Source organism: Pseudorca crassidens, chromosome 14 (genome assembly GCF_039906515.1).
Source record: "Pseudorca crassidens isolate mPseCra1 chromosome 14, mPseCra1.hap1, whole genome shotgun sequence".
Lineage (NCBI taxonomy): Eukaryota > Metazoa > Chordata > Mammalia > Artiodactyla > Delphinidae > Pseudorca > Pseudorca crassidens.
The window spans coordinates 37,921,425-37,948,327 of NC_090309.1; the positions used below are offsets into that span (position 1 = coordinate 37,921,425).

General features: G+C 35.9%; 1 protein-coding gene across 1 annotated transcript in view; it reads left to right on the forward strand.

Moving 5' to 3' along the window:
* The window catches only part of WDPCP (WD repeat containing planar cell polarity effector), a 255,317-nt gene that overhangs the window by 79,788 nt on the left and 148,626 nt on the right, over nt 1–26,903 (forward strand). The window contains exon 4 of the mRNA XM_067703850.1: nt 9,408–9,492. Within this exon, the coding sequence (XP_067559951.1) occupies nt 9,408–9,492 (85 nt within the window). The remainder of the gene's footprint in view (nt 1–9,407; nt 9,493–26,903) is intronic.

Sequence of the window (26,903 nt, forward strand, 5' to 3'; positions counted from 1 at the left end):
AAGGATAAATGCTAAAATAATTAAAATATTTTCCCCTAGGTATTATTGAAAACAGAATCTAGGTATACTGAATATTCAGAAAAAGGAAACTGACATTTATTGAATAATTATTGTTTGCCACATATTTTCAAATAATTATCCCATTTACTCTCTTATAACTTAAAATATATAGTATAGTTTTAAAAGCATAGGAAACATTTTTTATTAATCCATGATTTGTTCGGGTTTTGGGGCAAAACATGACCGTGATCTAGAATCTTCTGTTTTTTTTTTTTTATTCTACTGATTTTTAAATATCAGGTAAAAATTTCCTACTGCATTAAAGGATTATTAACATTTAAGCCCTGATGATATATGCCTATGTTAAATATGTTAAGGTGAAATTGATCCCCTCTCAGGGGACTTTGGCGGTTATTCACAGGCCTTCATTTCAATAAGAAAAGGCTGTTCTTTCGTGAATGAACTACTTTGGTTCTCCATTCAACCAGTGAAACAAAATACTAAAAATATTATATAAGTAATAATGCTGTGATACACTATTACTAAAGGTGAAAAATAACCAATCAGAGAAGAAAGAGTATGAAGGAAGATCCAATCACAATATGAAAAGATTCACCACAAAACTCTTATAAACTGTGAGCATTTAGGGCTTGTTTACATTTTATTAAGAACTTGTCATAGAGAGTGAGGGCCTGACAACTTAGTGAGAGCTGCTACCAAATAAGGGAAGTCAAAGTAGAAATAAAGCTTCTCTGATATAATTATAGTAACTTATAAAGAAGATGTTAGTTTATTTAGCACTCATCCATAAAGCATTACTAGTTCATGTTGGAGCTTATTTTTATATTATCTATGAAGTTTGCTAAGCAAATAGTGTGAATATTCTTTAGTGCCTAAGAAATACCAATTATAATCATGTTTTAGGTACATCAGTTTACTTATGAGCTACTGATATACTAATTAAAAATAATCCTTAAATAGTCATTCAAGTAACTTCCCTCAAAGGCTTTCTTAAGAAAAATAAAGTAAATTTGGCCAGAAAATAGTTTCCATCTATGTATATCTTTCACCATGGATTAATTATACAAGCCTAAATTGACACCTGTCTCAGGTGCTTAAGCAGAAGCTTAACTAAAAGGCTCTATTTAGCACAGCATTAGCCAAAGGGAGGTAAAGTAGAATGAGCACCACACAGATATCATGGACAGGAATTCTAGTTCTGTTCTAGCAAGCGGACTGAACTTGTGCAAATTACTTTACCACCCTACACCTCAGTTTCCATATCTGTAAATTAAGAGGTTTAGAGTTCATCAGAGTTGATGGGAGACAGGGGTGTGTAAATGGACTCCTTGGAAAAACTGCTATTCCCTGCTCATAAAAATACTTTTGTGTACACAAACACACACACAATTTAGTATGCAATTTCAGGGAGTTACTGTGAGAATTAAATGAAATAGTGAATATAAAGTGCATTTAGTAGGTATTTTAAATCACCGTTTAGTTCCCCACATTGGGAGGGTTCTCTAGCTTCTCAGTTTTCATAAAAGCCACAGAAAATGTTTTTCAAGTCTCTTTGGGGGAAAAAGAAAAGATTTTAAAGTATATAGCTATCAAGTTGCATGAGATAATATTCCACTTTTTATAAGAAGCCATCTCTTTCATCAGTTACTAGGATTTGTTTTTTAGAGGAGCGGGTGGCAATCTGTCATCAAAGTGTTGACAAGTGAAATCTGACAAGGTTAAGGTGATATAGCTGCGGGCCACTTCAGGATTTTTCACTGTCTTTCCTGTTTGAAGAGAAAGGATCTCTTTTTTCATTCTTGCTCACTTTGCAATAGTGTTTGATTTATACGCTCTTTAAAACAGTAACTCTAAACTGACAAATTATTTCGGCAGTTAACATTGGTTTAGATAAGAGCATTTCAGTGTTCTCTTGTCTTTAACTCATCTTTGTAGGAATTATTCTTGAAATTCAGTGTATTTTCTCTTCAAAGTTGCATTTCTTTCTATATATTCAAATGTAGCATAAAACTATATTTATGGAACTACAATCTAGAATTACTTATCATGATCACATTTCTCACATTTCTGTTTTCCCTGTCTTTGTAGTGTTGTAGTTGAGATATATCCTTAAAAGAAGAATAAGTCCATATTTTTGAAGATCAGAAAGTGGGTACATATGTTGGAGGTGGTGGTGAGCAAAGATTATTTTATGGTTGTTGTTATTATTTGCTTATGCAAGCATACTTTTTTCCCTAAAATGCCTGATATAAGCCATTGTGATTATTTTGCAAATCGTGGAAGAAATGCACTTCAACTAGATACAGGTCTCTTTGGAATAATGGAAAATTGTGTGCAGCAAAATATTTGAAATGAGCATCAGCAAACAAGATGTTTGTATTAACAGGAACCTAGAAAATGGCTATGCAAAGGTCAACACTGATCTTTAAATATTAGTGAAATTTAATTTGTTGCATGTAATGAGTAGAAAGAAGAGGAGGAAGCAGGCCACAATGAGGAAGCCATTGATGAACTGTCCAAATGTCAAAACTGCTTACAGTACAGAAAATGTTAAATTGACATGATCTATTTACCTAAGTGAATTAAACAGTTTGAACAATGCTCTAGAGAAATATTTTCCAAATTTAAGTATAACAGGAGATTTATAAAGATTTTTGCCATAATTTATTTTGGGAAAATGAGGAGAATCCTACTATTCTTTCTAGGCATAGAATTTCTTCTAACCTCTTTAAGAAAGTATGATGCACAGTTTCTCTTGAAACGGGAATCTATTGCCATTTGCATCATCTAGAAATAACATCACCTGACCAATTGTTAGCAGCTATGAAGAATCACCCTGGCCATGACACTCTGCACAGCACTAGCTGAATTGAGTTCAGAGAGTTTTCTGGGGTGTTATGCCCAATTTTAAAAAAATGTGAATTCTGTGTTCTCTTATTTTCTTCATGTACAAAGTTGATGAAAAATTTTTAAGAGAATTAAATATGTCTAATGTATATAACCAAGGTTTAATATTAATGCACAGAGAATGGGACAGAGAACTCAGTAGAAAGATGGGTAAAAGCTAGGAACAGGTAATTTATAGAAGAAACAAGATTGTTAAAAAAAAATACATGAAATGATGTTTGATTCCTTTAATGAATGGAAAAATGAAACTTAAAACTATGAGAATCCATTTTTCACCTACCAGATTGGCAAAAATTTAAAACTTTGTTAATATTCCTTGTTGTTGAGGAAATAGGGAAAAGGGTAGTCATGTTATTGGTGGAAATGTAAATTGGTACTGTCATCTTGGCAGCCTGTTTGGCAGTACCTATTAAAATGTAAGGTGTGCATGTATATTTTCATAGTATTATTATTTGTAAGATGAAAAGAAGAAACAATTGTGTTCATTAAGGGAATGGTTAAGTAAATTATGATCGGTATACAATGGAACATCTGGTAGCTATTAAAAACAATGAGGTAAATCTTTATATGCTAACAAGGATATCCATGCTGTGGTATTCAGTGAAAAAAAAGCAAATTGTTGAGTAAAATCCTGTCTTTACTAAAATACAAAACAAGTCATTGTGGGTGTGGACATACTGTAAGTATCTCAAGAAGTTCTGGAAGGCCACCTGCCATGTTGTGTAGTGGCTCCCTTCAGAGTGGGGAGGGCCTCTGGGAAGGGGACACATTTGTTTTAACATCAAGTACTTCAGTATTGTTTGCATTTTTTAAAACAATAAGCATGTATTACTATTATAATTTTAAAACCCAAGAGGACACAAAAGACCAGACAGATTGTCTAATAGATTTTGAAGTTTCTCTCTTCATTTTTTGTATGCTTTTAGGTTCTATAGCTGTTTTAAAAATAAGGACATGATAGATGGTATTTTTAACACACTGCTTTGTGCTTTTGCATTTCGCTCCTACCATTTCATTGCTTAGTGTTATTTGTTAAATCTAAAGTTTTGTAAGTTGAAGTCTTTATTACCTTTTAGCATTTATTGACTAATTATGGTGGGTGCTCATTATCAGATAAATATGTTCTGAATATTTACATTTAATATTTAGGTGTTAGGTGAAAAGGTGTTCTAGACTTCTGAAGTGATCTAGATCTTTATGTGCTATGAGATAACATGATATAGCATAGAAAAGATCTAGATATATTTAAAATAATAATTTAATAACATTTGAAGATAAATGTCACTAAGGAAGCTAGAACATTTATTTGATAACTATTGTTTGAGTAAAATTTAAGAATAACATTTTCAGTGTTATAGGCAATTAGTTATATAATGCCCACTAATCATATTCAGCGCTTTTCATCTTCAGAACATTATACAGAATTAATTAATCCTTACAGCAGTCTTAGAAATGTAGGTCAATGTCATTATCCCTGTTTTTGTTGGTGGGGAAATTGAGGCAGAGAGGTTGAATGATTCGGGGTAAGTTTGTTACAGCATGGTTAGAATTAAGGCATTTGGGCTCAGAGCCCAGCATTTAGAGCAATAGAATCACACCTTCTTTAGAAGACTTAATCTTTGTGTCCTTGATAAAACTCTATTTCTCATTAAACCATTGCTGAGGTCATCTCTATATTAAAATTCAGAAACAACAAGTTTGATCACTATATAACCACTTAAAAACACACATCATTTTCTCCTCCATGCCTTTTCTGGCACTATATTGGCTTAATCTGCCTTTTCCATTGTCTCCTTGTTGGAGAATTACCGAAATATCTATCTTTGACTTTATTTTTCTTCTGGGATCTTTTTCAGTAGCTTTAGCTTTACTTTCTATTTAGAAAATTCCAAAATAGTTTTTATATAGTCCAGACCCCCTTTCTATATTTCTAGCTATCAGCTAGACATTTCTACTCATATCAACCCTTATAACTTAAACTCCCACTGTGTCTGAAATTCAGTTTATTGACAACAAAACTTGCTCCTCTTCTAGACTGACCTGTTTCTATGTATGTTTCAATCCAAGTCCTGCCCTTGAAACTAGGATAAACCAGGTGGGAACAGGTCTGGGTAAGGGGTTTCTGGGAACCAGGTATGGCCAGAACAGTGGTATTTGAGTCCTTTGCCAGGGTGAAGAAGCTGAATCACAGTCTAAGGAAGAGGAAGAGCCAGATTACAAACTGAAAGGCAAGACTAAAGTATAGCAGGAGACCGAGTGGCCAGGTCAGTGGCTAGGAAAATTGAGGTTGTTGGTTGAGTAGTTGAGTTAGTCGTTGTGAATGCGCTGGTACTCTTTTACTGGCATATGATGATGGAGGCATGTCAGCTCACTAGAGCCATGTTCAAGGCAAGGGTCATGTCTGTACAGTAACCAGATCCCTATCTCATGGTGGTCACTCCGGATTCTTCCTCCTTCCTTACTTCCACAATTCATCAGTTCCCATATGCCTTTGATACTTTATTCAAATGAATCTGATTCTTTTTTTACATTCCAACGTCCACCATCCCAATTCAAATCCTTGTTGCTAAATATTGGTGTTGCCTGTTACTTTATTACCTTTCTAACAGGTCACTTGTATAAAAAAATCCCTCCAATATTCCCATCCACAAAGTTAATCTTCCAACAACAATTCTGATCTGTTGATTACCGTTTCTAAAATACCTTACCAGATCAGAAACTATTCATAATTTCTCCGTAGCCACCTAACAAGATATAAAGTCCTAAGTTTGGCATTTAAAGACTTACTTAGTATGGCCCTGATATATCTCTTCTATTTGTGCACCAAACCAATTGCTTACTACCTCTTAAATATGCCTTGCATCTTTCTGTCTAATTTATGTTTTTGTATATTGTTTCCTCCTTTTTCTCTCTCTCCCTTTATCAAAATCTAAGAATTCTTCAGTGTCCTCTACTTTATAAGAGAATTTCTTTATTATCAAACTAGAACATCTGAACACCCACAGCCCTTTGTTTATGTTGCTAAATTTGCACTTATCACAAACTTCATATTGGTTTTGTGATTATTTTATCTGCTATACTAGATTTTAGCTATTTGATAGTAGAGACCCTGATTTATATATCCTGTATCTGTGACTCAGTAAAATGTCAAACACCTAAAGTGCTCAAAGTATTTGTGATATTTAATTAATAATTAGATATCATAGGACTCTCTGAGGTACAAATGACCCAGTGTACCTACTAATCTAGTCTTTTGTTAGAGTATGTTCAATCTAAGCTTGAGGTCTCTTTGAGAGTCCTCTGCCCTTTTACACAAACTTTATCATTGCATGATTGTTTGATTTAGTGTTGAATATTTCAAAAATCTTTATTTCTGATAATGTGACATTGATTAAATATGTTCATGCATATCTTAACAGATAATTAATGTAATTCTGTGTAGATAGCATTAGACAAGGGATTGTGGGGGAATACACTGTATTTTAGGTAATTTTGAAATTACCTAATGATGACTAGAACACCTAATACAACTAGTGGTTTCTTTTAAATTTGTGCTATTTAGTTGTCTTTAATTTTGTACATTTTAAATTGGTAAATAGATAATCCTCAGAAAGTCTATTGATAATAAATAGCAAGTATATGTTCTAACTTTATGCCCAAGAAATATTTCCTTAGGCTCTTTGAGGTATTTTGCTAATACACATTTCATTTTAAATGTCTCATTGGCACCATGGTATCATTAATCTTTATTAAACTACAGCAATGTCTTCTTCTCTTAGTTAATTTTTCTATCCCATCATGTTTGACATTAGGGTTTTATTTGCCCTCAGGCTTCCTCTCCTTTCTAAAGCAGTCAAAATAGCTGACTTCAGAAACCAGGGAAGACAAATATTCTGAAGATTTATTTAGTGGCACGTAATCTTTACCTCTAAAAGTTTTTATTTTCCAAAATAATGTTATCAAAAGTATAAAAAAGTCACAGCATCTTAGTGCAATGGTTTCTATTTTCCGTGATACTTTCTTAAAATTTACCTATATGGTAACAATCTTAAGGCAAATAAATATTTATTATAATGTAATCTGTTTTGGAAGGAAGACTTCAAAGCTTTCGAGGGTGTAACTAGAAAGTGAGAAAGGCTAAGATCCTCCCATTTCTCTGTGCTCAAAATTTGGGCTATCATAGATTCTCCCCCCTACAAGAGAACAATCAAGATTTACATCAAGCTCAGTTTAAATCATGCTCCTTATTTTGTCACGGAGACTGGACATTTGGATTTAGAATGGCCTTCTGACACATCTGAGATTGTCATCAACTGCCTTATAAAATTAAACAGAAAATTGAAAAAGTTAAAAAGATATTTTAAATGAAAATTAAATTAAGGGCAATTTTTTGTTTAGGTTTTCCCTTCTGCTGTTCTTTTCATTTGGCTAATTATTTTTCCTATTCAATATTAAAATTTGCTGTATTTTTTAGTCATTCATTCTTTTATTCATTTTTGCCCTGTGTAACTAGTTTTGGTCTAGTTCTAAGTCATGTGTATTGGGTTTTATCCCCAGAGAAATGCACAAGGGCACTGAGTGGGGCAATATTTCTTCACTTTGGTAGGTACTCTCTATTTCACTACCTTTTTAATCCCTGCCCATGCCCCCTCCCAAAATGCAGAATCCAGAATTCTACTGAAATTCTTTTCTTTCTTCCTTCAAAACAACTATTTATGCATTAATACAATATTTGAATAATATGAGCTCAGTCTTGACTGCTTCCTTCGGGCAGATTTTTCAAACAAGGAAATTACAGCATTGTTTTTAACTGGTGGCATTCTTGAGTAAGATGCAAGGCCTTCAGAGGTCTGCGTCTTTCAAAAACCTGCAGAGTGTAAAAGATGGCAAGACATTTTGAGGACTAAAAAGGTTATTGATTTGGTCCCCTCCCACCATGTCCATCTAGTAATTATAGATTTTTACAAATGTTAAAAAATTTACTCCATTAATTCTTTTTAACTTTATATTGTCTTATTAGCAGATATTTGAAGTTCAGAGGAAAAGAAGGATGAATAACCCACATTTGACTATCTTTTGCCTGCCTGCTAATGCATGACCCTGCAAAGCCTCCTCCTTAATCACACATATTTTGGGGAGCCTGCAGGAGTCGTCACATGTGTTCATAAATAAGTCGAATCATTTACTAATGGACACTGGCCATTTCCTTCTCACTTGCCTCACTTGCTAGACCTGCTCCATCAACTCGTTATTGCTGCCACCGTGTCTACTTTTGCTGGGTGTGGATCCCACTTTGTCTGGATACCACCACTCTGAGTACATTAATGTGAAGGGCTACCAGTCCTGCTTACGTTCTATGTTCATCATTTAATTCCTATGCTTCTCTGAGGTCCTACTGACATTTTACAACTTGTCTGTAGCTTTCTCAGAGCACTGCTATTCCAAGCAGGGTTGAGCCCTTCTTTTATGCTGTGAAATTGTTCACTCTGCCATTTCAATAATTAGTACACTGTGTCTCATTAGTTGAACATGCATCTGATTCTTGATGATGGTAAGTGCATTGAGGTCAAATGTAAAGGTGAAGGAAGGACCAACAACGTTTGTGTTATGTCTAAAATTATTTTGGATTATCACCCATATGAATAGTATGGGAAAATATTTTTAGTCACTCCAAATGTTAAAGAAGCTGAAGGCTTTTTCCTCTATATGAAAGATGTCTTAAAATATTTTTCAAGCATTTTTTGTTATTCAGAAGTTTGTTGGAAATAATAAAGTGTTAATAATATCCATCACTAGCCCCTGCTGTTAAAACTAGGAGAAAATATAAGATGTACATTATTGCTATCTCTTTTTTTTAACGCAGGTAGAGTAGACTATCTGGATCTATCACAACATGCAGATTAACAAACTAATCTGAATGCTAATGTGGTTTCACACAGTTTACTTCTAAGTAAATATGTTTCCTATAATAATAACTATATATCATTTACCTTGAAAATTCCACTTTAATTAGCCTTTTAGTATGTGGGAGATTGTAAATATTTGCTTTGTATATTAAAGATAGACCACAAAATGTGTTTGTACTTACTAACTACATAACAGATGTTTCTTTTCCTTAAAAATATTTTTTAAAAATGCTTAAATGCTAAATAATTATAAATTATAATGCTAAATAATTCTAATTTCTAATTAGAAATCAAACGTATATTATTGGAAACCCAAATATATATATTCTTCTTACTACATTTCTCAATGCAATGACATACTAAATCTAGGAAAAGAAGTGCTTTTTTCCTTTTTCTAGAGTTCATTTCTGGGTGGTTAACTAAGGATACATTAAAGTGTGTTTATTCTAATGAACCGTATCTCAAATATCAGTAGTGGCAAGTGATTCTTTTTATTATTTCTAAGGGATCTTGGTTTTATTGGCAATAGAAGATAATTAATTGGCACCTCTTCTTAATTATTTTTTTAAACAGGACAGAGATTCCTTCTGCCATCAGATGTCTTTCTGCTTGACTGAACTGCACCTGTGGTCTTTGAAGAATACCTTACACATTGGGGGTAAATAAGCTCTGGATTAATTTCAATATTTTTAAAATATAAGTTACAACAATATAAATAAGTACTAGCAAAGGTTAGAGCCTAGATTCCATCTGGAATTGGATTATTTTCTTTATACGTAATGAAAAATTGACTAGTGTATAGTAATTTCTTTTAGTTAACTCTGCTTATGTTTTTTCAACTTGAGTTACATTTTCTGCTTTGAACATTAATTTTATTGGCCTAATATCTGTTTCTTCTTAAGATACACAAATGTTCCATTTTTTTCCTGGGATTATTCATAATAACTGATTTATATTCATAAATATTTGCAGGCTTGCTAGTGGTAAATGCATTTCTATTTGATATTAAAGTAATATTTCAAACATAAAGTAATATTTCAAACATACAACTAAGAGGTACAATTATATTCATTTTTTAAAAATAAATAAATAAATAAATTTATTTATTTATTTATTTTTAGCTGTGTTGGGTCTTCGTTTCTGTGCGAGGGCTTTCTCTAGTTGCGGCGAGCAGGGGCCACTCTTCATCGCGGTGCTCAGGCCTCTCACTATCGCGGCCTCTGCTGTTGTGGAGCACAGGCTCCAGACGCGCAGGCTCAGTAGTTGTGGCTCATGGGCCCAGTTGCTCTGCGGCATGTGGGATCTTCCCAGACCAGGGCTCAAACCCCTGTCCCCTGCATTGGCAGGCAGATTCTAAACCACTGTGCCACCAGGGAAGCCCTATTCATGTTTTTTGGATCTCACATTTTTTGGGGAAGAGAGTAATATAAATGTGTTTTAACAATGTTTATTAGTATTTCAGGATAAAGTATATATCATTAGGAAACATCTTTTAAAAAAGTCTTTTCCTTTCTGAGTATCTAAAGCAACTCTTGTATTTAGGAGGACAGATTTATTTACATCTTTAGCATCATTACTAAGAAAATGGTTTACCTTGCAAAGCATTATTTCTTTATATCAAATATATAATTACAGATGATGTCATTATAATTTCATTAAGTTTAGCTTGCTTAAAATGGATAAGGTTAGAATTTCCAGTTAAGCAAAGTGGACTTAACACCCATTTGCTTCCTTCCCCGATTCTTCTAAAATGAGAGTAAACGAATTACTATTAAAAAGGTGTACAGCACTGGAGCCTGCAGGCATTTTGGTGGGGATAATGGCAGACTTCAGGAGGGCTCATGCCAAGGAGTACTTCCCAGAACTTCTGCTGCCAGTGTCCTTGTCCCCGCAGTGAGCCACAGCTGCCCCCGGCCTCTGCAGGAGACCCTCCGAAACTAGCAGCCATGTGGCTGACAGGGTCTTGGTGCTCTGGCCTGGTGTCAGGCCTGAGCCTCTGAGGTAGGAGAGCTGAGTTCAGGACATTGGACCACCAGAGACCTCCTGGCCCCATGTAATATCAATCGGCAAGAGCTCTCCCAGAGATCTCTGTTGCAAAACTAAGACCCATCTCCACCCAACAGCCAGCAAGCTCCAGTGCTGGACGCCCCATGCCAAACAACTAGCAAGACAGGAACACAACCCCACCCATTAGCAGAGAGGCAGCCTAAAATTATAGTAAGTTCACAGACACTCCAAAACACACCACCAGATGTGGCCCTGCCCACCAGAAAGACATGATCCAGCCTCATCCACCAGAACACAGACACCAGTCCCCTCCACCAGGAAGCCTACACAACCCACTGAACCAATCTCACCCACTGGGGGCACACACCTAAAACGACAGGAACTATGAACCTGCAGTCTGAGAAAAGGAGACCTTAAACAAAACGAGAAGGCAAAGAAATATGCAGCAGATGAAGGACAAAGGCAGAAACGCACCAGACCAAACAAATGAAGGGGAAATAGGCAGTCTACCTGAAAAACAATTCACTGTAATGAAAGTAAAGATGATCCAAAATATTGGAAATAAAATGGAGAAAATGTAAGAAACATTTAACAAGGACCAAGAAGAACTAAAGAGCAAACAAACAAGGATGAACAATGCAAAAAATGAGATTAAAAATTCTCTTGAAGGAATCAATAGCAGAATAACTGAGGCAGAAGAATGGATAAGTGACCTGGAAGATAAAATAGTGGAAATAACTGCCACAGAGTAGAGTAAAGAAAAAAGAATGAAAAGAATTGAGGACAGTCTCAGAGACCTCCGGGACAACAGACCTCAGAGACAACAGTAAACCCACCAACATTCGAATTATAGGGGTCCCAGAAGAAGAAGAGAAAAAGAAAGGGTTTGAGAAAATATTTGAGGAGATTATAGTTGAACACTTCCCCAACATGTGAAAGGAAATAGTCAAGTCCAGGAAGCTCAGAGAGTCCCATACAGGATAAATCCAAGGAGAAACACGTCAAGACATATTAATCAAACTATCAAAAATTAAATACAAAGAAAAAATATTAAAAGCATCAAGGGAAAAACAACAAATAACATACAAGGGAATCCCCATAAGGTTAACAGGTGATCTTTCAGCAGAAACTCTGCAAGCCAGAAGGCAGTGGCAGGACATATTTAAAGAGATGAAAGGGAAGAATCTACAACCAAGATTACCCAGCAAGGATCTCATTCAGATTTGACAGAGAAATCGAAAGCTTTATAGACAAGCAAAAGTTAAGAGAATTCAGCACCACTAAACCAACTTTACAACAAATGCTAAAGCAACTTCTCTAGGCAGGAAACACAGGAGAAGGAAAAGACCTGCAAAAGCAAACGCAAAACAATTAAGAAAATGGTAATAGGAACATACGTATCGATAACTACCTTAAATGTAAATGGATTAAATGCTCCAACCGAAAGACACAGACTGGCTGAATGGGTATAAAAACAAGTCACGTATATATGCTGTCTACAAGAGACCCACTTCAGATCTAGGGCCACATACAGACTGAAAGTGAGGGGACGGAAAAAGGTACTCCATGCAAATGGAAATCAAAAGAAAGCTGGAGGAGCAATTCTCGTATCAGACAAGATAGACTTTGAAATAAAGACTATTAGAAGAGACAAAGAAGGACACTACATAATGATCAAAGGATCAATCCAAGAAGATATAACAGTTGTAAATATTTATGCACCCAGTATAGGAGCACCTCAGTACATAAGGCAAATGCTAACAGCCATAAAAGGGGAAAACAACAGTAACACAATGATAGTAGGGGACTTTAACACCCCACTTTCACCAATGGACAGATCATGCAGAATGAAAATAAATAAGAAACACAAGCTTTAAATGACACTCTAGACAAGATAGACTTAATTGATATTTATAGGACATTACCCCCCAAAACAACAGAATACGGTTTATTCTCAAGTGTTCATGGAACGTTCTCCAGGATAGATCGTATCTTGGCTCACAAATCAAGCCTTAGTAAATTTAAGAAAAGTGAAATCATATCAAGTATCTTTTCCTACCAGAATGCCATGAGACTAGATATTGATTACAGGGAAGAAACTGTAAGAAATACAAACACATGGAGGATAAACAATACGCTACTAAATAACCAAGAGATCACTGAAGGAATCAAAGAGGAAATCATAAAATACCTAGAAGCAGGGGCTTCCCTGGTGGCGCAGTGGTTGAGAGTCCGCCTGCGATGCAGGGGACGTGGGTTCGTGCCCCGGTCTGGGAAGATCCCACATGCCGCGGAGCGGCTAGGCCCGTGAGCCATGGACGCTGAGCTTGCGCGTCCGGAGCCTGTGCTCCGCAACGGGAGAGGCCACAACAGTGAGAGGCCCGAGTACCGCAAAACAAAACAAAACAAAACAAAAAAAATACCTAGAAACAAATGACAATGAAATCACAACGACTCAAAACCTATGGGACTCAGCAAAGGCAGTTCTAAGAAGTTTGTAGCAATACAATCCTACCACAAGAAACAAAAATCTCAAACAACCTAACCTTACACCTAAAGCAATTACAGAAAGAAGAAAAAAAGACCCAAAGATAGCAGAAGGAAGGAAATCATAAAGATCAGGTCAGAAATAAAAAGAAATGAAGGAAATGATAGCAAAGATCAAGAAAACTAAAAGCTGTTTCTTTGAGAAGATAAACAAAATTGATAAACCGTTAGCCAGACTCATCAAGAAAAAAAGGGAGAAGACTCAAATCAACAGAATTAGAAATGAAAAAAGGAGAAGTAACAGCTGACACTGCAGAAATACGAAGGATCATGAGAGATTACTACAAGCAACTCTATGCCAATAAAATGGACAACCTGGAAGAAATGGACAAATTCTTAGAAAAGCACAACCTTCCAAGAATGAACCAGGAACAAACAAAATATAAACAGACCAATCACAAGCACTGAAATTGAAACTGTGATCAGAAATCTTCGAACAAACAGAATCCCAGGACAAGATGGCTTCACAGGCGAATTCTGTCAAACATTTAGAGAAGAGCTAATACCTATCCTGATCAAACTCTTGCAAAATATAGCAGAGGGAGAAACATGCCCAAACTCATTCTATGGGGCCACCATCATCCTGATACCAAAACCAGACAAAGATGTCACAAAGAAGGAAAACTATGGCCAATATCACTGATGAACATAGATGCAAAAATCCTCAACAAAATACTAGCAAACGGAATCCAACAGCACACTAAAAGGATCATACACCATGATCAAGTGGGGTTTATCCCAGGAATGCAAGGATTCTTTAACATACACAAATCAATCAATGTGATACACCATATTAACAAATTGAAGGATAAAAACCACATGATAATCTCAATAGATGCAGAAAAAGTTTTCAACAGAATTCAACACCAATTTATGATAAAAACTCTCCAGAAAGTAGCCATAGAGGGAACCTACCTCAACATAATAAAGGCCATATACGACAAACAGGGAACAGAAAACCCACTCCTAAAGGATGTGCATGCAAACTCACTTGACCTGAAAACCAGCACAAAAACAGCATACTGAGAAGCACATGGACCATAGGTGAAGGGGACCCACTTACTAATCTTGAAGCATCTGCCAGAGAGTCAGGAACCAACTGAGACACTCCCTGGGAACAGAGACACTGGCCAAAGCATTTTTGCAATTTCAGGCTGCCTTCATAGTTCTGGTGCAGGTGAGCACCATTTTGAAATTTTCCCTCTAACCTTTTAGAAAGGAGAGGGATAAATAGAAAGGACTTTAGAAAGGACTGGGAGAAATAACTGATTTACTTAATACATAAAAATAAACACAGAGACTTAGGCAAAATGAGACAGAAACATATTCCAATCAGAAAAATATGACAAAACCTCAGAAAAAGAGCTAAGGAAAATGGAGGTAAGCAATCTAGTGTATAAAGAACTTACAGTAATTATAAAAATGCTCACTGAGCTCTGGAGAAGAATGGATGAATACTGTGAAAACTTCAACAAAGATATAGGAAATATAAGAAAGTAATAAACAGAAGTTATAACTGAACTAAAGAATATGCTAGAGGGGTTCAACAGCAGACTGCATGAGGTAGAAGAATGAATCAGTGGGCTAGAAAACAGAACAATGGAACTCACCCACACAGAGCAACTAAATGAAAAATGAATTTAAAAAAGTGAAGATAACTTAAGAGACCTTTGGTACAACATCAAGCAGAATAACATTTGGACTATAGGGGTCCCAGAAGGAGGAGAGAGAGAGCAAGGGCTAGAAAAATTATTTGAAGAAATAGTGGCTGAAAACTTCCCTATTTGGGGAAAGGAAACACAGGTCCAGGAAGCCCAGAGAATTCCGAATAAGATGAACCCAAAGAGATGCACACCAAGACACATTATAATTAAAATGGGAGAGGTTAAGGGTAAAGAGAGAATCCAGAAAGCAGCAAGAAAAAAACAACTAATTTTGTACAAGGGAAACCCCATAAAGGCTATGAGCAGAAATTTTCAGCAGAAACTTGACAGGCCAGAAGGGAGTGGCATGTCATGTTCAAAGTGCTGCAAGAAAAAACTTCCAACCAAGGATTCTCTACCTAATGAGGTCATCATTCATAATTGAAGGAGAGATGAAGGGTTTCAGATAAGCAAAAACTAAAGGAATCTGTTACTGGCCCTACAGGAAATGTTGAAAGGACTTCTTTAATTTTAAAGGAAAAGAAGTGGTACTAATTAATAATAAGAAAATATACAAAAGTAAAAATCTCACTAGAAAAGGTAACTATATAATAAAAGTAGTGGATCAATCACTTTTATAAGGCAAGCATGCAGGTTAAAAGACAAATGAAGTAAAATTAACTAAAATTACAATAATTAGTTAAGACATGCATAAAATAAAAAGATGTAAAGTGTGTCAATGAAAGTATAAAATGTTGGGGGGATAAAAAGATAAAACTTTGGAATGTGTTCAAATTTAAGTTGTTACCAACTTAAAACAGGCCACTATTTAAATAGGAAGTTATATGTGAACCTCACTAACTATAAGGAAAAAATTATAGTAACTACACTAAAGAAAATGAGAAAGGAATCTAAATATAATGTTAGAGTAAACTACTAAAGCACAACGGAAGAGAGAAAGAGAAGAAAAAAGGAACAGAGAACTTCAAAAATAGCCAGAAAACATTTAACAAAATGGAATAATTATGTACTTATCAATTATTACTTTAAATGCAAATGGACTAAATTTGCCAATCAAAAGTGGCTGAATGGATAAAAAAAGAAGACCCATCTATTGGTTACCTACAAGAGAATTACTTCTCTTGTAATTCTTGAAAGGAAACACACAGACTTAAAGTGAAGAGATGGAAAAAAATATTCCATGCAAATGGATGTGAAAAGAAAGCTGGATTAGCTATACTCATATCAGACAAAATAGACTTTAAAACAGAGACAGTAATAAAAGACAAAGAAGGGCATTACATAATGATAAAGGGGTCTGTCCAGCAAGAAAATATTAACATTTATAAATGTATTTGCACCCAACAGCGGAGAACCAATATATATTAAGCAAATAATAACAGACTTACAGAGAAAAATTGAAAGCAATACAATAATACTAGGGGACTTTAACACCCCATTTACATCAACAAATCATCCAGACAGAAAATCAATACAGAAACATTGGAGTTAAATGACACATTAGTCCAGATTGACTTAATAGATAAACATAGAACATTCCATTCAAAATCAGCAGAATACATATTTTTCTTAAGTACACGTAGAAACATTCTCCAGGATAGATCACTATTAGGTCATAAAACAAGTCTCAGTAAATTGAAGAAGATTGAAATCACATTAAACATCTTCTTCGGCCACAGTGGTATGAAACTAGATATCAATCACAAGGAAAAGGCCAGGAAAAAACACAAAAAGGTGGATATTAAATAGCATGCTACTGAACAACCAGTGGGTCATCAAAGAAATCAATACCTAGATACAAACGAAAACAGAAATATGTCATATCAAAATCTATGTCACGCAGCAAAAGGAGTTCTAAGAGGGAAGGTCATAGCAATATAGGCCTACTTCAGAAAGCAAGAGAAATCCCAAATAAACAATCTAACTTTACACCTAAAGGAGCTAGAAAGAGAAGAACAAATGAAGCCCCAATTAGTAGAAGGAAGGAATAATGAAGATCAGAGCAGGAATAAATGAAATAGAGACTAAAAAAAAAAAAAAAAATGAGAAGATAAGTGAAACAAAGAGCCAGTTCTTTGAAAAGATAAACAAAACCAACAAACCTTTAGCTAGAATAACCAAGGAGAAAAGAGAGAGGACTCAAATAAAATCAGAAATGAAAGAAAAGTTACAGCTGATACCACAGAAATGCAAAGGATCATAAGAGACTACTGTGAACAGTTACACACCAACAAATTGGACAACATAGAAGATAAATTCCTAGAAAGATACAATCTTTACAGACTGAATCATGAAGAAATAGAAAATCTGTGTAGACTGATTACTAGTAAGGACATTGAAACAGTAATCAAAAGCTTCCCAACAAACAAAAATAGAGGACCAGATAGCTTTTCTGGTGAATTTTTACAAAACAGAGATTTAATACCTGTTCTTCTCAAACTATTCCAAAAGGTTGAAGAGGAGGGAAACATTCCAAACATTTTATACTACCAAAACCAGGCAAGGACACCACACAAAAAAAGAAAATTACAGGCCAATTCTTGATGAACATATATGTAAAAATCCTCAACAGAATATTGGTGAACCAAATCCAACAATACATTAAAAGGACTGTGCACCATGATCAAGTAGGATTCAGGGATACAAAAATGTTTTATCACCCACAAAGCAATCAACATGATATATCATATTAACAAAATGAAGGATAAAAATCATACAATTATCTCAATAGATGCAGAAAAAAATATTTGACAAAATTCAACATCCATCTATGCTAAAAACTTACAGCAAAGTTGGTAAAGCAGAATTTACCTCAACATAATAAAGGCCATATATGACAAACCCAAGCTAACATCAGTGGTGAAAAGCTGAAATCTTTTCCCTTAAAATCAGGAATAAGACAAAGATGTCTATTCTCACCACTTTTATTCAACATAATATTGGAAATCCTAGCCATAGCAGTTAGGTGAGGAGAAAATAGGTATTCAGATCAGAAAGAAAGAAATAAAACTCACTATTTGCAGATGACATGATACTACATAGAGATAACCCCAAAGACTCTGCCAAAAAAATGGTATAACTAATAAATGAATTTAGTTAAGTTGCTGTATACAAAATCAATGTACAGAAGTCTGTGGCATATCTATGCACTAATAACAAGCTATCAGAGAAATAAAACAATCCCATTTACAATTGCATCAAAAAGAATATAATACCTAGGAATAAATGTAACCAAGGAGTCGAAAGACCTATACACCAAAAAGTACAAGATGCTGATGTAAGAAATTGAAAAATATATAAATAAATGGAAATAATATTCCATGTTCATGGACTGGAAGCATTAATATTGTTAAAATGTCCATTCTACCCAAAGCTGTCTACAGGCATACCTTAGAGACATTGTGGGTTCAGTTCTAGACCACTCCAAAAAAGCAGATATCTCAAAGTGAGTCACAAATGTTTTGGTTTCCCAGTGCATCTAAAAGTTATGTTTACACTATACTGTCATCTATTAAGTGTACAGTAGCATTATGTCTTTAAAAACATTGTACATACCTTAATTAAAAAATATTTTATTGCTAAAAAATGCTAAATATCGTATGAGCTTACAGCAAGTTGTAATCTTTTTGCTGGTGGAGGGTTTTGCCTCAGTGTTGATGGGTGGTGGTTGCTGAAGGTTGGGGTGCCTGTGGCAATTTCTTAAAATAAGACACCAGTGAAGTTTGCCACATTGATGGACTCTTCCTTTCACACATGATTTCTCTGTAGCATGTAGTGCTGTTTGATAGCATTTTACCCAGAGTAAAACTTCTTTCAAAATTGTAGTCAATCCTCTAGAATCCTGCTGCTGCTTTATCAACTAAGTTTACATAATATTCTAAATCCCTTGTTGTCATTTCAGTAATCTTCATAGCATTTATACCAGGAGTAGACTTATTTCATCTCAAGAAACAACTTTCTTTGATCATTCATAAGAAGCAACTCCTTAAGTGTTAAAGTTTTCTCATGAGATTGGAACAAAATTCAGTCCTATATTCAGGCTCCACTTCTAATTCTAGTTCTATTGCTGTTTTCCCCACATCTGCAGTTACTACCTCCACTGAAGTCTTCAACCCCTCAAAGTTATCCATGAGGGTTGGAAAGAACTTCTTCCAAACTCCTGTTAATGTTGCTATTTTGACTTTTTCCCATGAATCATGAATGTTCTTAATGGCACCTAGAATGGAGAATCCTTTCCAGGTTTTCTTTTCTTATCCTGTTTTTTTTGGCCATGCCACATGGCTTGCAGGATCTTAGTTCTCTGACCAGGGATTGAACCCGGGCCCCAGCTGTGAAAGCACTGAGTCCTAACCACTGGACCACCAGGGAATTCCTAGAAGGTTTTCAATTGAATTTGCCCAGATCCATCGGAGGAATCACTGTCTGTGGCAGCTATAGCCTTAAGAATTGTTTTTCTTAAACCATAAGACTCGGATGTCAAAATTACTCCTTGATCTATGGGCTGCAGAATGGATGTTGTGCTTGTGCTACCAGGCATAAAAACAACATTAATCTCATTGTACATCTCCATCAGAGTTCTTGGGTGACCAGGTGCATTGTCAATGAGTAGTAATATTTTGAAAGAAATCTTTGTTTCTGAGCTGTAGGTCTCAAGGGTGGGCTTAAATTATTCATTAAATCATGTTGTAAACAGATGTGCTGTCATCCAGGCTTTGTGGTTCCATTTATAGGGCACAGATAGAGTAGATTTAGCAGAATCTTAAGGTCCCTAGGATTGCTGAGCATTGGCTTCTACTTCAAGTTGGCAGCTGTATTAGCCCCTAACAAGAAAGTCATCCTGTCTGTTGAAGCTTTGAAAACAGTCATTGACTTTTCCTCTCTAGCTATGTAATTCCTAGATGGCACCTTCTTTCAATAGAAGGTTGTTTGTCTACATTGAAAATTTATTGTTTAGTGTAGCCAGCTTCATTAATTTTATCTTAGCTAGGTCTTCCAGATAACTTGCTGTAGGTTCTACATCTGCACTTGCTGCTTCACCTTGTACCTTTATGTTCTGGACATGGTTTCTTGCCTTAAACCTCATGAACCAACCTCTGCTAGCTTTAAACATTTCTTCTGCAGCTTCCTCACCTCTCTCAGTCTTCATAAAATTGAAAAGAGTTAGGTCCTTGTTTTGCATTAGGGTTTGGCTTAGGGAATGTTGTGGCTGATCTATCCAGGCCACCAAAACTTTATATCAGCAATAAAGTTGTTTCATTTTCTTATTATTTGTGTGTTCAGTGGAGTAGCACTTTTAATTTCCTTTAAGAACTTTTCCTTTGCAGTCACAACTTAGCTAACTGTTTGGCTCAGGAGGCCTAGCTCTCAGCCTGTCTTGACTTTCAACATGCCTTCCTCAATAAGCTTAATCATTTCTTTTTTTAAAGTTAAATTAAATTAAATTTTTTTGTTTATTTATTTTTGGCTGCATTGGGTCTTTGTTGCTGAGCATGGGCTTTCTCTAGTTGCGGCGAGCAGGGGCTTCTCATTGCAGTGGCTTCTCTTGTTGTGGAGCATGGGCTTAGGTGCGTGGGCTTCAGTGGTTGTGGCTCATGGGCTCTAGAGCACAGGCTTAGTAGTTGTGGTGCATGGGCTTGGTAGCTCCACGGCATGTGGGATCTTCCCAGACCAGGGCTCGAACCCATGTCCCCTGCATTGGCAGGCAGATTCTTAACCACTGTGCCACCAGGAAAGCCAATTGTTTCTAACTTTTGATTTAAAGTGAGGGACATGCAACTCTTCCTTTTACTTGAACACTTAGAGGCCACTGTAGGATTATCAACTAGCCTAATTTCAATATTGTTGTGTCTCAGGGAATAGGAAGGCATGAAGAGAGGGAGAGAGATGGGAGAACAGCCTGTCAGTGGAGCAGTCAAAACACACACATGACATTTATCACTTAAGTTAGCCTTCTTATATAGGTGTGGTTCATGGTGCCCCAAAACAATTACAGTAGTAACATCAAAGATCACTTATCACAGATCACCATAAAAAAATAATAGTAATGAAAATGTTTGAAATATTGCAAGAATTACCAAAATGTGACAGAGACATGAATTAAGCAAATGCTATTGGAAAATGGTGCCTGTCGACTTGCTCAGTGCAGGGCTGCCACAAACCTTCAGTTTGCAAAAAAGCAATGTCTGCGAAGCACAATAAAGTGAAGTGCAGTAAAAGAGTTATGCCTATATAGATTCAATGTAATCCTTACCAAAATTCCAATGGCACATTTTGCAAAACTAGAACAAATAATTCTGAATTTTGTATGGAACCACAAAAGATCCCGAGTAATCAAAACAATTTTAAGAAACAGTAACAAAGCTGGAGGTACTACACTTCCTGATTTCAAACTATACTACAAAGCTGTGGTAAGCAAAATGGTATGAGAGAACAGAAATAAACCCACACATAAATGGACATTTAACTTATGACAAAGGAGGAAAGAACATAGAGTGGAGAAAGGGTAGTCTCTTCAATAAATTGTGTTGGGAAAACTGGATAGCCACATGGAAAAGAATGAAACTAGACCACTATCTTATACCATACAGAAAAATTAACTGAAGATGGATTAAAGACCTGAATGTAAGATCCAATATCTTAAAATTCCTAGAAAAAAACGTAGGTGGTAGTCTCCTTGACATCGATCTTGGAGATGATTTTTGACATCAAAAGCAAAGGCAACGAAAGTAAAAATAAACAAGTGGGACTACATCAAACTAGAAAGCTCCTGCACAGCAATGGAATCCACCAACAAAATGGAGAAGACATTTGCCAATCATATATCTGATAAGTCCAACATATAAACTCAATAACAACAACAACAACAAAAACTGATTAAAAATGGGCAGAGGATCAGAATAGACATTTTTCCAAAGAAGACATACAGATGGCCAACAGGCACATGAAAAGATGTTCAACATCACTAATAATAGGGAAATGCAAATCAAAACCACAATGAGATACCACCTCACACCTGTTAAAACGGCTATTATCAAAAAAACAAGAAGTAACATTTATTGGAGAGGCTGTAGAGAAAAGGGAACCTTACACACTGTTGTTGGAACTATAAATTTGTATAGCCACTATGGAAAACAATATGGAGATTCCTCAAAAAATTAAGAGTAGAGCTACCATATGACCCAACTATTCCACTTCCGGGTATTTATCCAAAGAACATGAGAACAGTAATTTGAAAAGATATATGCACCCCCATGTTCATTGCAGCATTATTTACCATAGCCAAGACATGGAAACAACCTGAGTGTCCATTGATGGATGAATGCATATAGATGATGTGTTATATTTATACAATGGAATAATACCCTAAAAAAGAATGAAATCTTGCCTCGTGCAGCAACATGGATGAACCTTGAAGGTATTTTGTTCAATGAAATAAATCAGATGGAAAAAGACAAATACCCTGTAATTTTTACTCTTCAGTGGAATCTAAAAAACATTAACAAAGGAATGAACAAAATAAAACAATAGCAAACTCATAGATACAGAGATCAGATTAGTGGTTACCAGAGAGGAAGGGGATTAGGGGTTGGGTGAAATGGCTGAAAGGGGCAACTGTATGGTGATGTATGGTAACTAGACTTGTGGTGGTGATCACTTTGTAGTGTGTAAGATGTTGAATTTTAATCCTGTACACCTGGAACTTATATAATAAAAGTTCTTTTTTTTAGATTTGTGTATTTTTTAATTTTACATATATTCTTGTGTTTTGTTTTTAAACATTACATATAATCTTTTATATTTATCCAATAATTAAAACAATTTAAAACCAAAAATGTTAAACATCATTTTCAGCATAAGACTTTTATTTAGTAATATACATTCAGAGAAAAACTCTGAGAGACAACAAAATGTTGTTAATAGCTGTCTCCAAAGAGTGGAAATACCGGAAATTAAACTTTTTTGTTCTTTCCTTATTTTCTCAATTTTATACAGTGAACATATTACTTTTATAATCAAGAAACCAAATTATATTGAAATATGTATAAATATGATAGAAAAAAGGAAATGAATGCTCTGACCAAAGACAGTAGTGCACAAAGGCCCCAGGGGGGCAGTAAGATCTTCTGCCCCAACTGGATCTTCAGCAGAGCTATCTATTCTCCCTGCTGGGGGCATTCTTCTCTTTGAACCCGTGTGCAGTCATACTTCTTCTTTAGGGCACAGCTTTTTTTTTTATTATTAACTATAGTCTCCATGCTGTACATGATATCCCCATGACTTGTTTATTTTATAACTGGAAGTTTGTACCTTTTGACCCCCTTCACCCATTTCACCCACCTTCCCCTTCACCCTCCTGACTCTGACAACCAATCTGTTCCCTGTATCTTTGAGCTTGTGTTTTGTTTGTTTGTTTTTAAGATTCTGCATATAAGTGAAGTCATATGGCATTTGTCTTTCTCTGACTTATTTCACTTAGCATAACGCCCTCAAGGTCCATTCAAGATGTCACAAATGGTAGGATTTCATTCTTCTGATGGCTTAGTAGTATTACATTGTATATATATACCACGTCTTCTTTATCCATTCATCCATCGATGGACACTTAGATCTTGGCTATTGTAGATAATTCTGCAACGAACATGAAATAATGGTACCTATATCTTTTTGAATTAGTGTTTTCATGTTCTTTGGATAAATACCCAGAGGTGAAGTTGCTGCATCACATGATAGTTCTATTTTTGAGAAACCTCCATACTGTTTTCCATAGTGAGTGCACCGATTTGCATTCCCACCAGCAGTGCTGAAGAGTTCCCTATTCCCCACATCCTCGCCAACACTTGTTATTTCTTGTCTTTTTGATAAATGCTATTCTAATTTGAAGTAATCACAAACTTTTACAGAAAACTTGTTAGTACAGAGAATTTTTTTTCTTGAACCATTTTAGAGTAAGTTTCAGATCTGATGCCTCACCACCCCCAAATACTTTAGTGTGTATTTCCTATAGAAAATGTGTTGTCCCACATCATCTATATAACCATCAAAATCAAGAAATTAACAATGATAATAGTACTACCATCTAATACTCAGAGTTTCACCAGTTGTTCCTCCAGTGTCATTTTTTATAGCAAATGGTTCTCGTTCAGAATTACTTGGGTTTTTTTAGTAAAAGAAGGTGTGAAGAATGAAAAATACTGAAAAGAGTTATGTGTGATCAGGATTTTCTAAGACTGGATTGAATTTAGATGGGTAAATGGATTTTGTTAGGAATGGGCTAGAACAAGGCTGGGTTTGGTTTCTCCCTCCAAAGTATTCTTGAAATTCTGCTTTTGACAACAGATTGTGAGTTTCTTTGCCTTTAAGTGACTTGTATTTGCTTTTGAGATCTTTTGTAACTTTGGTTAAGGAATAAGTATTGTCTCACAGTGACCTATGATCTTATTTGACCAAGTGTTTTAAAACTTTTTGACAAACTTCCCAAATATCAAATTTTAATTGTTTCTTTTGATTTCCAGCTAACTTTGGGGTACCTTAGAGGTCCCCTGAGGTATCTTAAAGAGAAATATTTAACTAGGATTATTTGGTATGTTAAGTTAAATGTAATCATTTGGAATTGTGGTTATTATAACCAAGTTTCTTTATTGATTACACTATAATCAGATGTTTAACCATGGCTTTTAAGTCTTTGGTCATTTATAGATATTTTTGTACTCTGATGCTTTTACAAAAAGTGCTTCATCATCAAGATTCATAGAAAGGCTATGGAAGCAGTTACAACAGTTCCACACCAATATGATGGCTATGTGAGGATTACAGCCCATACTGACTTAAAACAAGGAGCTGTCCTGCCTCTGGGGCCCCTAGATCAGGCATCCAGAGATTTTTACTCCCTGACAGGCAGGGTCGACACCCCCCACTCAGCTCTGAAGCAGTTACAGAAGACGGACGATTGCCCTTCTGCTCTCATAAGAATATGGGAGTAAAATATCTGAGGGGGGAATGAAACAGGAGGGAAGGAGGCAGGGCACAACCTTTGAAAGAATGACATAGCCCGAGGACATGACATAAACTGATTAGAACCAAATGGGTCCAAGATGGTGGACATGTCGACTTCCACTAGACCTTAAGCCTCAGTATACCTCACTGTAACACATCAGCATGCTAAATGACACGCCCACAGGCGTCATGACAGTTCCAAGACCAACCATAAGGATCAAAAAAGTGGGTGGTGGCCCAATTCCTGGAAATCCCCACCCCTTCCTGAAATAGCTGCAATAAGCCTCCCACTCACGAGCCTATGAGATTACCCACCCCTATAAAAACTGACAACCCCATACCCTGGTGCCTTTCTCACCTTCTGAGATGGCCCACACTGTCTGTGGAGTGTGTTTCTCTCTAAATAAATCCACTTCTTACATAAAAAAAAGAAGAAAAAAAGACATGTTACATTTAGTTATCATGTCTCTTTATGCTCTTTAATTCTGGAACAAATCTTTCATCCTTTTAATTTTTTTTAATTTATTTTTTAACTTTTGTGACTTTAACACTTTTGAAGATTTTTTTACCACTCATTTTGTAGTATGTCCCTAAATTTAGATCATTGAAGTTTCCTCATAAGTAGGTTCAAATTATGCATATCTGGTGGGAATATTCCAGAAGTGATGCTGTATTCTCAATGCATCCTAACAGGCAGTGCACAATTTCAATTCGTGTCTTTATTGATGATGTTCATGATCACTTGGTTAAGGTGATGTCTGCTAGGTTTCTCCACTGCAAAGTTACTTTCTTCTTTGGAATTAATTAGTATTTTGTAAGGGAGATACCTTGAAAATATGTGAATATCTTATTCCTCATTAAACTTTAAATATATTTTTAATTTATTTTATCCCTGTGGGCTCAGGTACTGTTTTAGTCAATGATTTTAATCCATTAGTACCATTATTTATTTTGATGTTTAAGTTGTCCCTGATGTGGCCAGTGGGACCCCTTGCAAGCTGGCTTCTCTGTCTTTGTGCCATGTCCCTGTCAATATTTGAGCATTTCCATTCCTTCTGGCACAACAGATCTTTCAGGCTCTTATTATACTTTCCCTTCCTCAGTGCTGGAATCAGCCAATTCTCAAAGGAGCTTGGTTCCTTTTAGAGGAGAATAGTATCTAGAAGCCAAGGTGTGCTTTAGGTGCACTCATTGCTCTTGGAGTATCACTGCTCCCAGGTACTCTCAGTGGCCAGAGCTTAGGGAATGTATGTATGTACGCATACACACATACTTGCACACATTCACTTCTGTATCTCAATATATCGAAAACCATGAGTTCATACCAGTACCTCAAATTCTAATCTATCACCACAGGGTTCATTCTAATGTTCCCTCTTTTTATATTTGTACTTCTCTCTCACTGGGAAAGCTGACGCTTCCATATCTTTATTTTATTTACTTAAAATCACCCTGTATGCAGACAGTCTTCTGTCTCTATGACAGTTCCCTTCCCTGCATGGATGTCCTTCTCACCCCGTGTACGTTCTGACACACTATGTTGGGCTGCCCCTGTATGTGGATGTCCTCCTCACTTTATTCAGCCTCTAACACCCAAGACGAGGCCATTGCTCCTATGAATGGTGCTTCTCACCCTGCTAGGGTTCTGACATACTATGTCAGACTGACTTTCCCTGTGGACACCTTCCTCATCTAGCTTAGGCTCAGGCACTCCATGGGACGTGGGTCTTATGTGGATGCCTTTCTATTCCTGCTTCGGTTTTAAGAGCCCCACTCTGGGCCAGATGCAGTAGGTCAGACTTGTGCATAGAATTCAGGACCCCTTATTATCCTCATAGTTCTATTCTAGAGCTGTAAT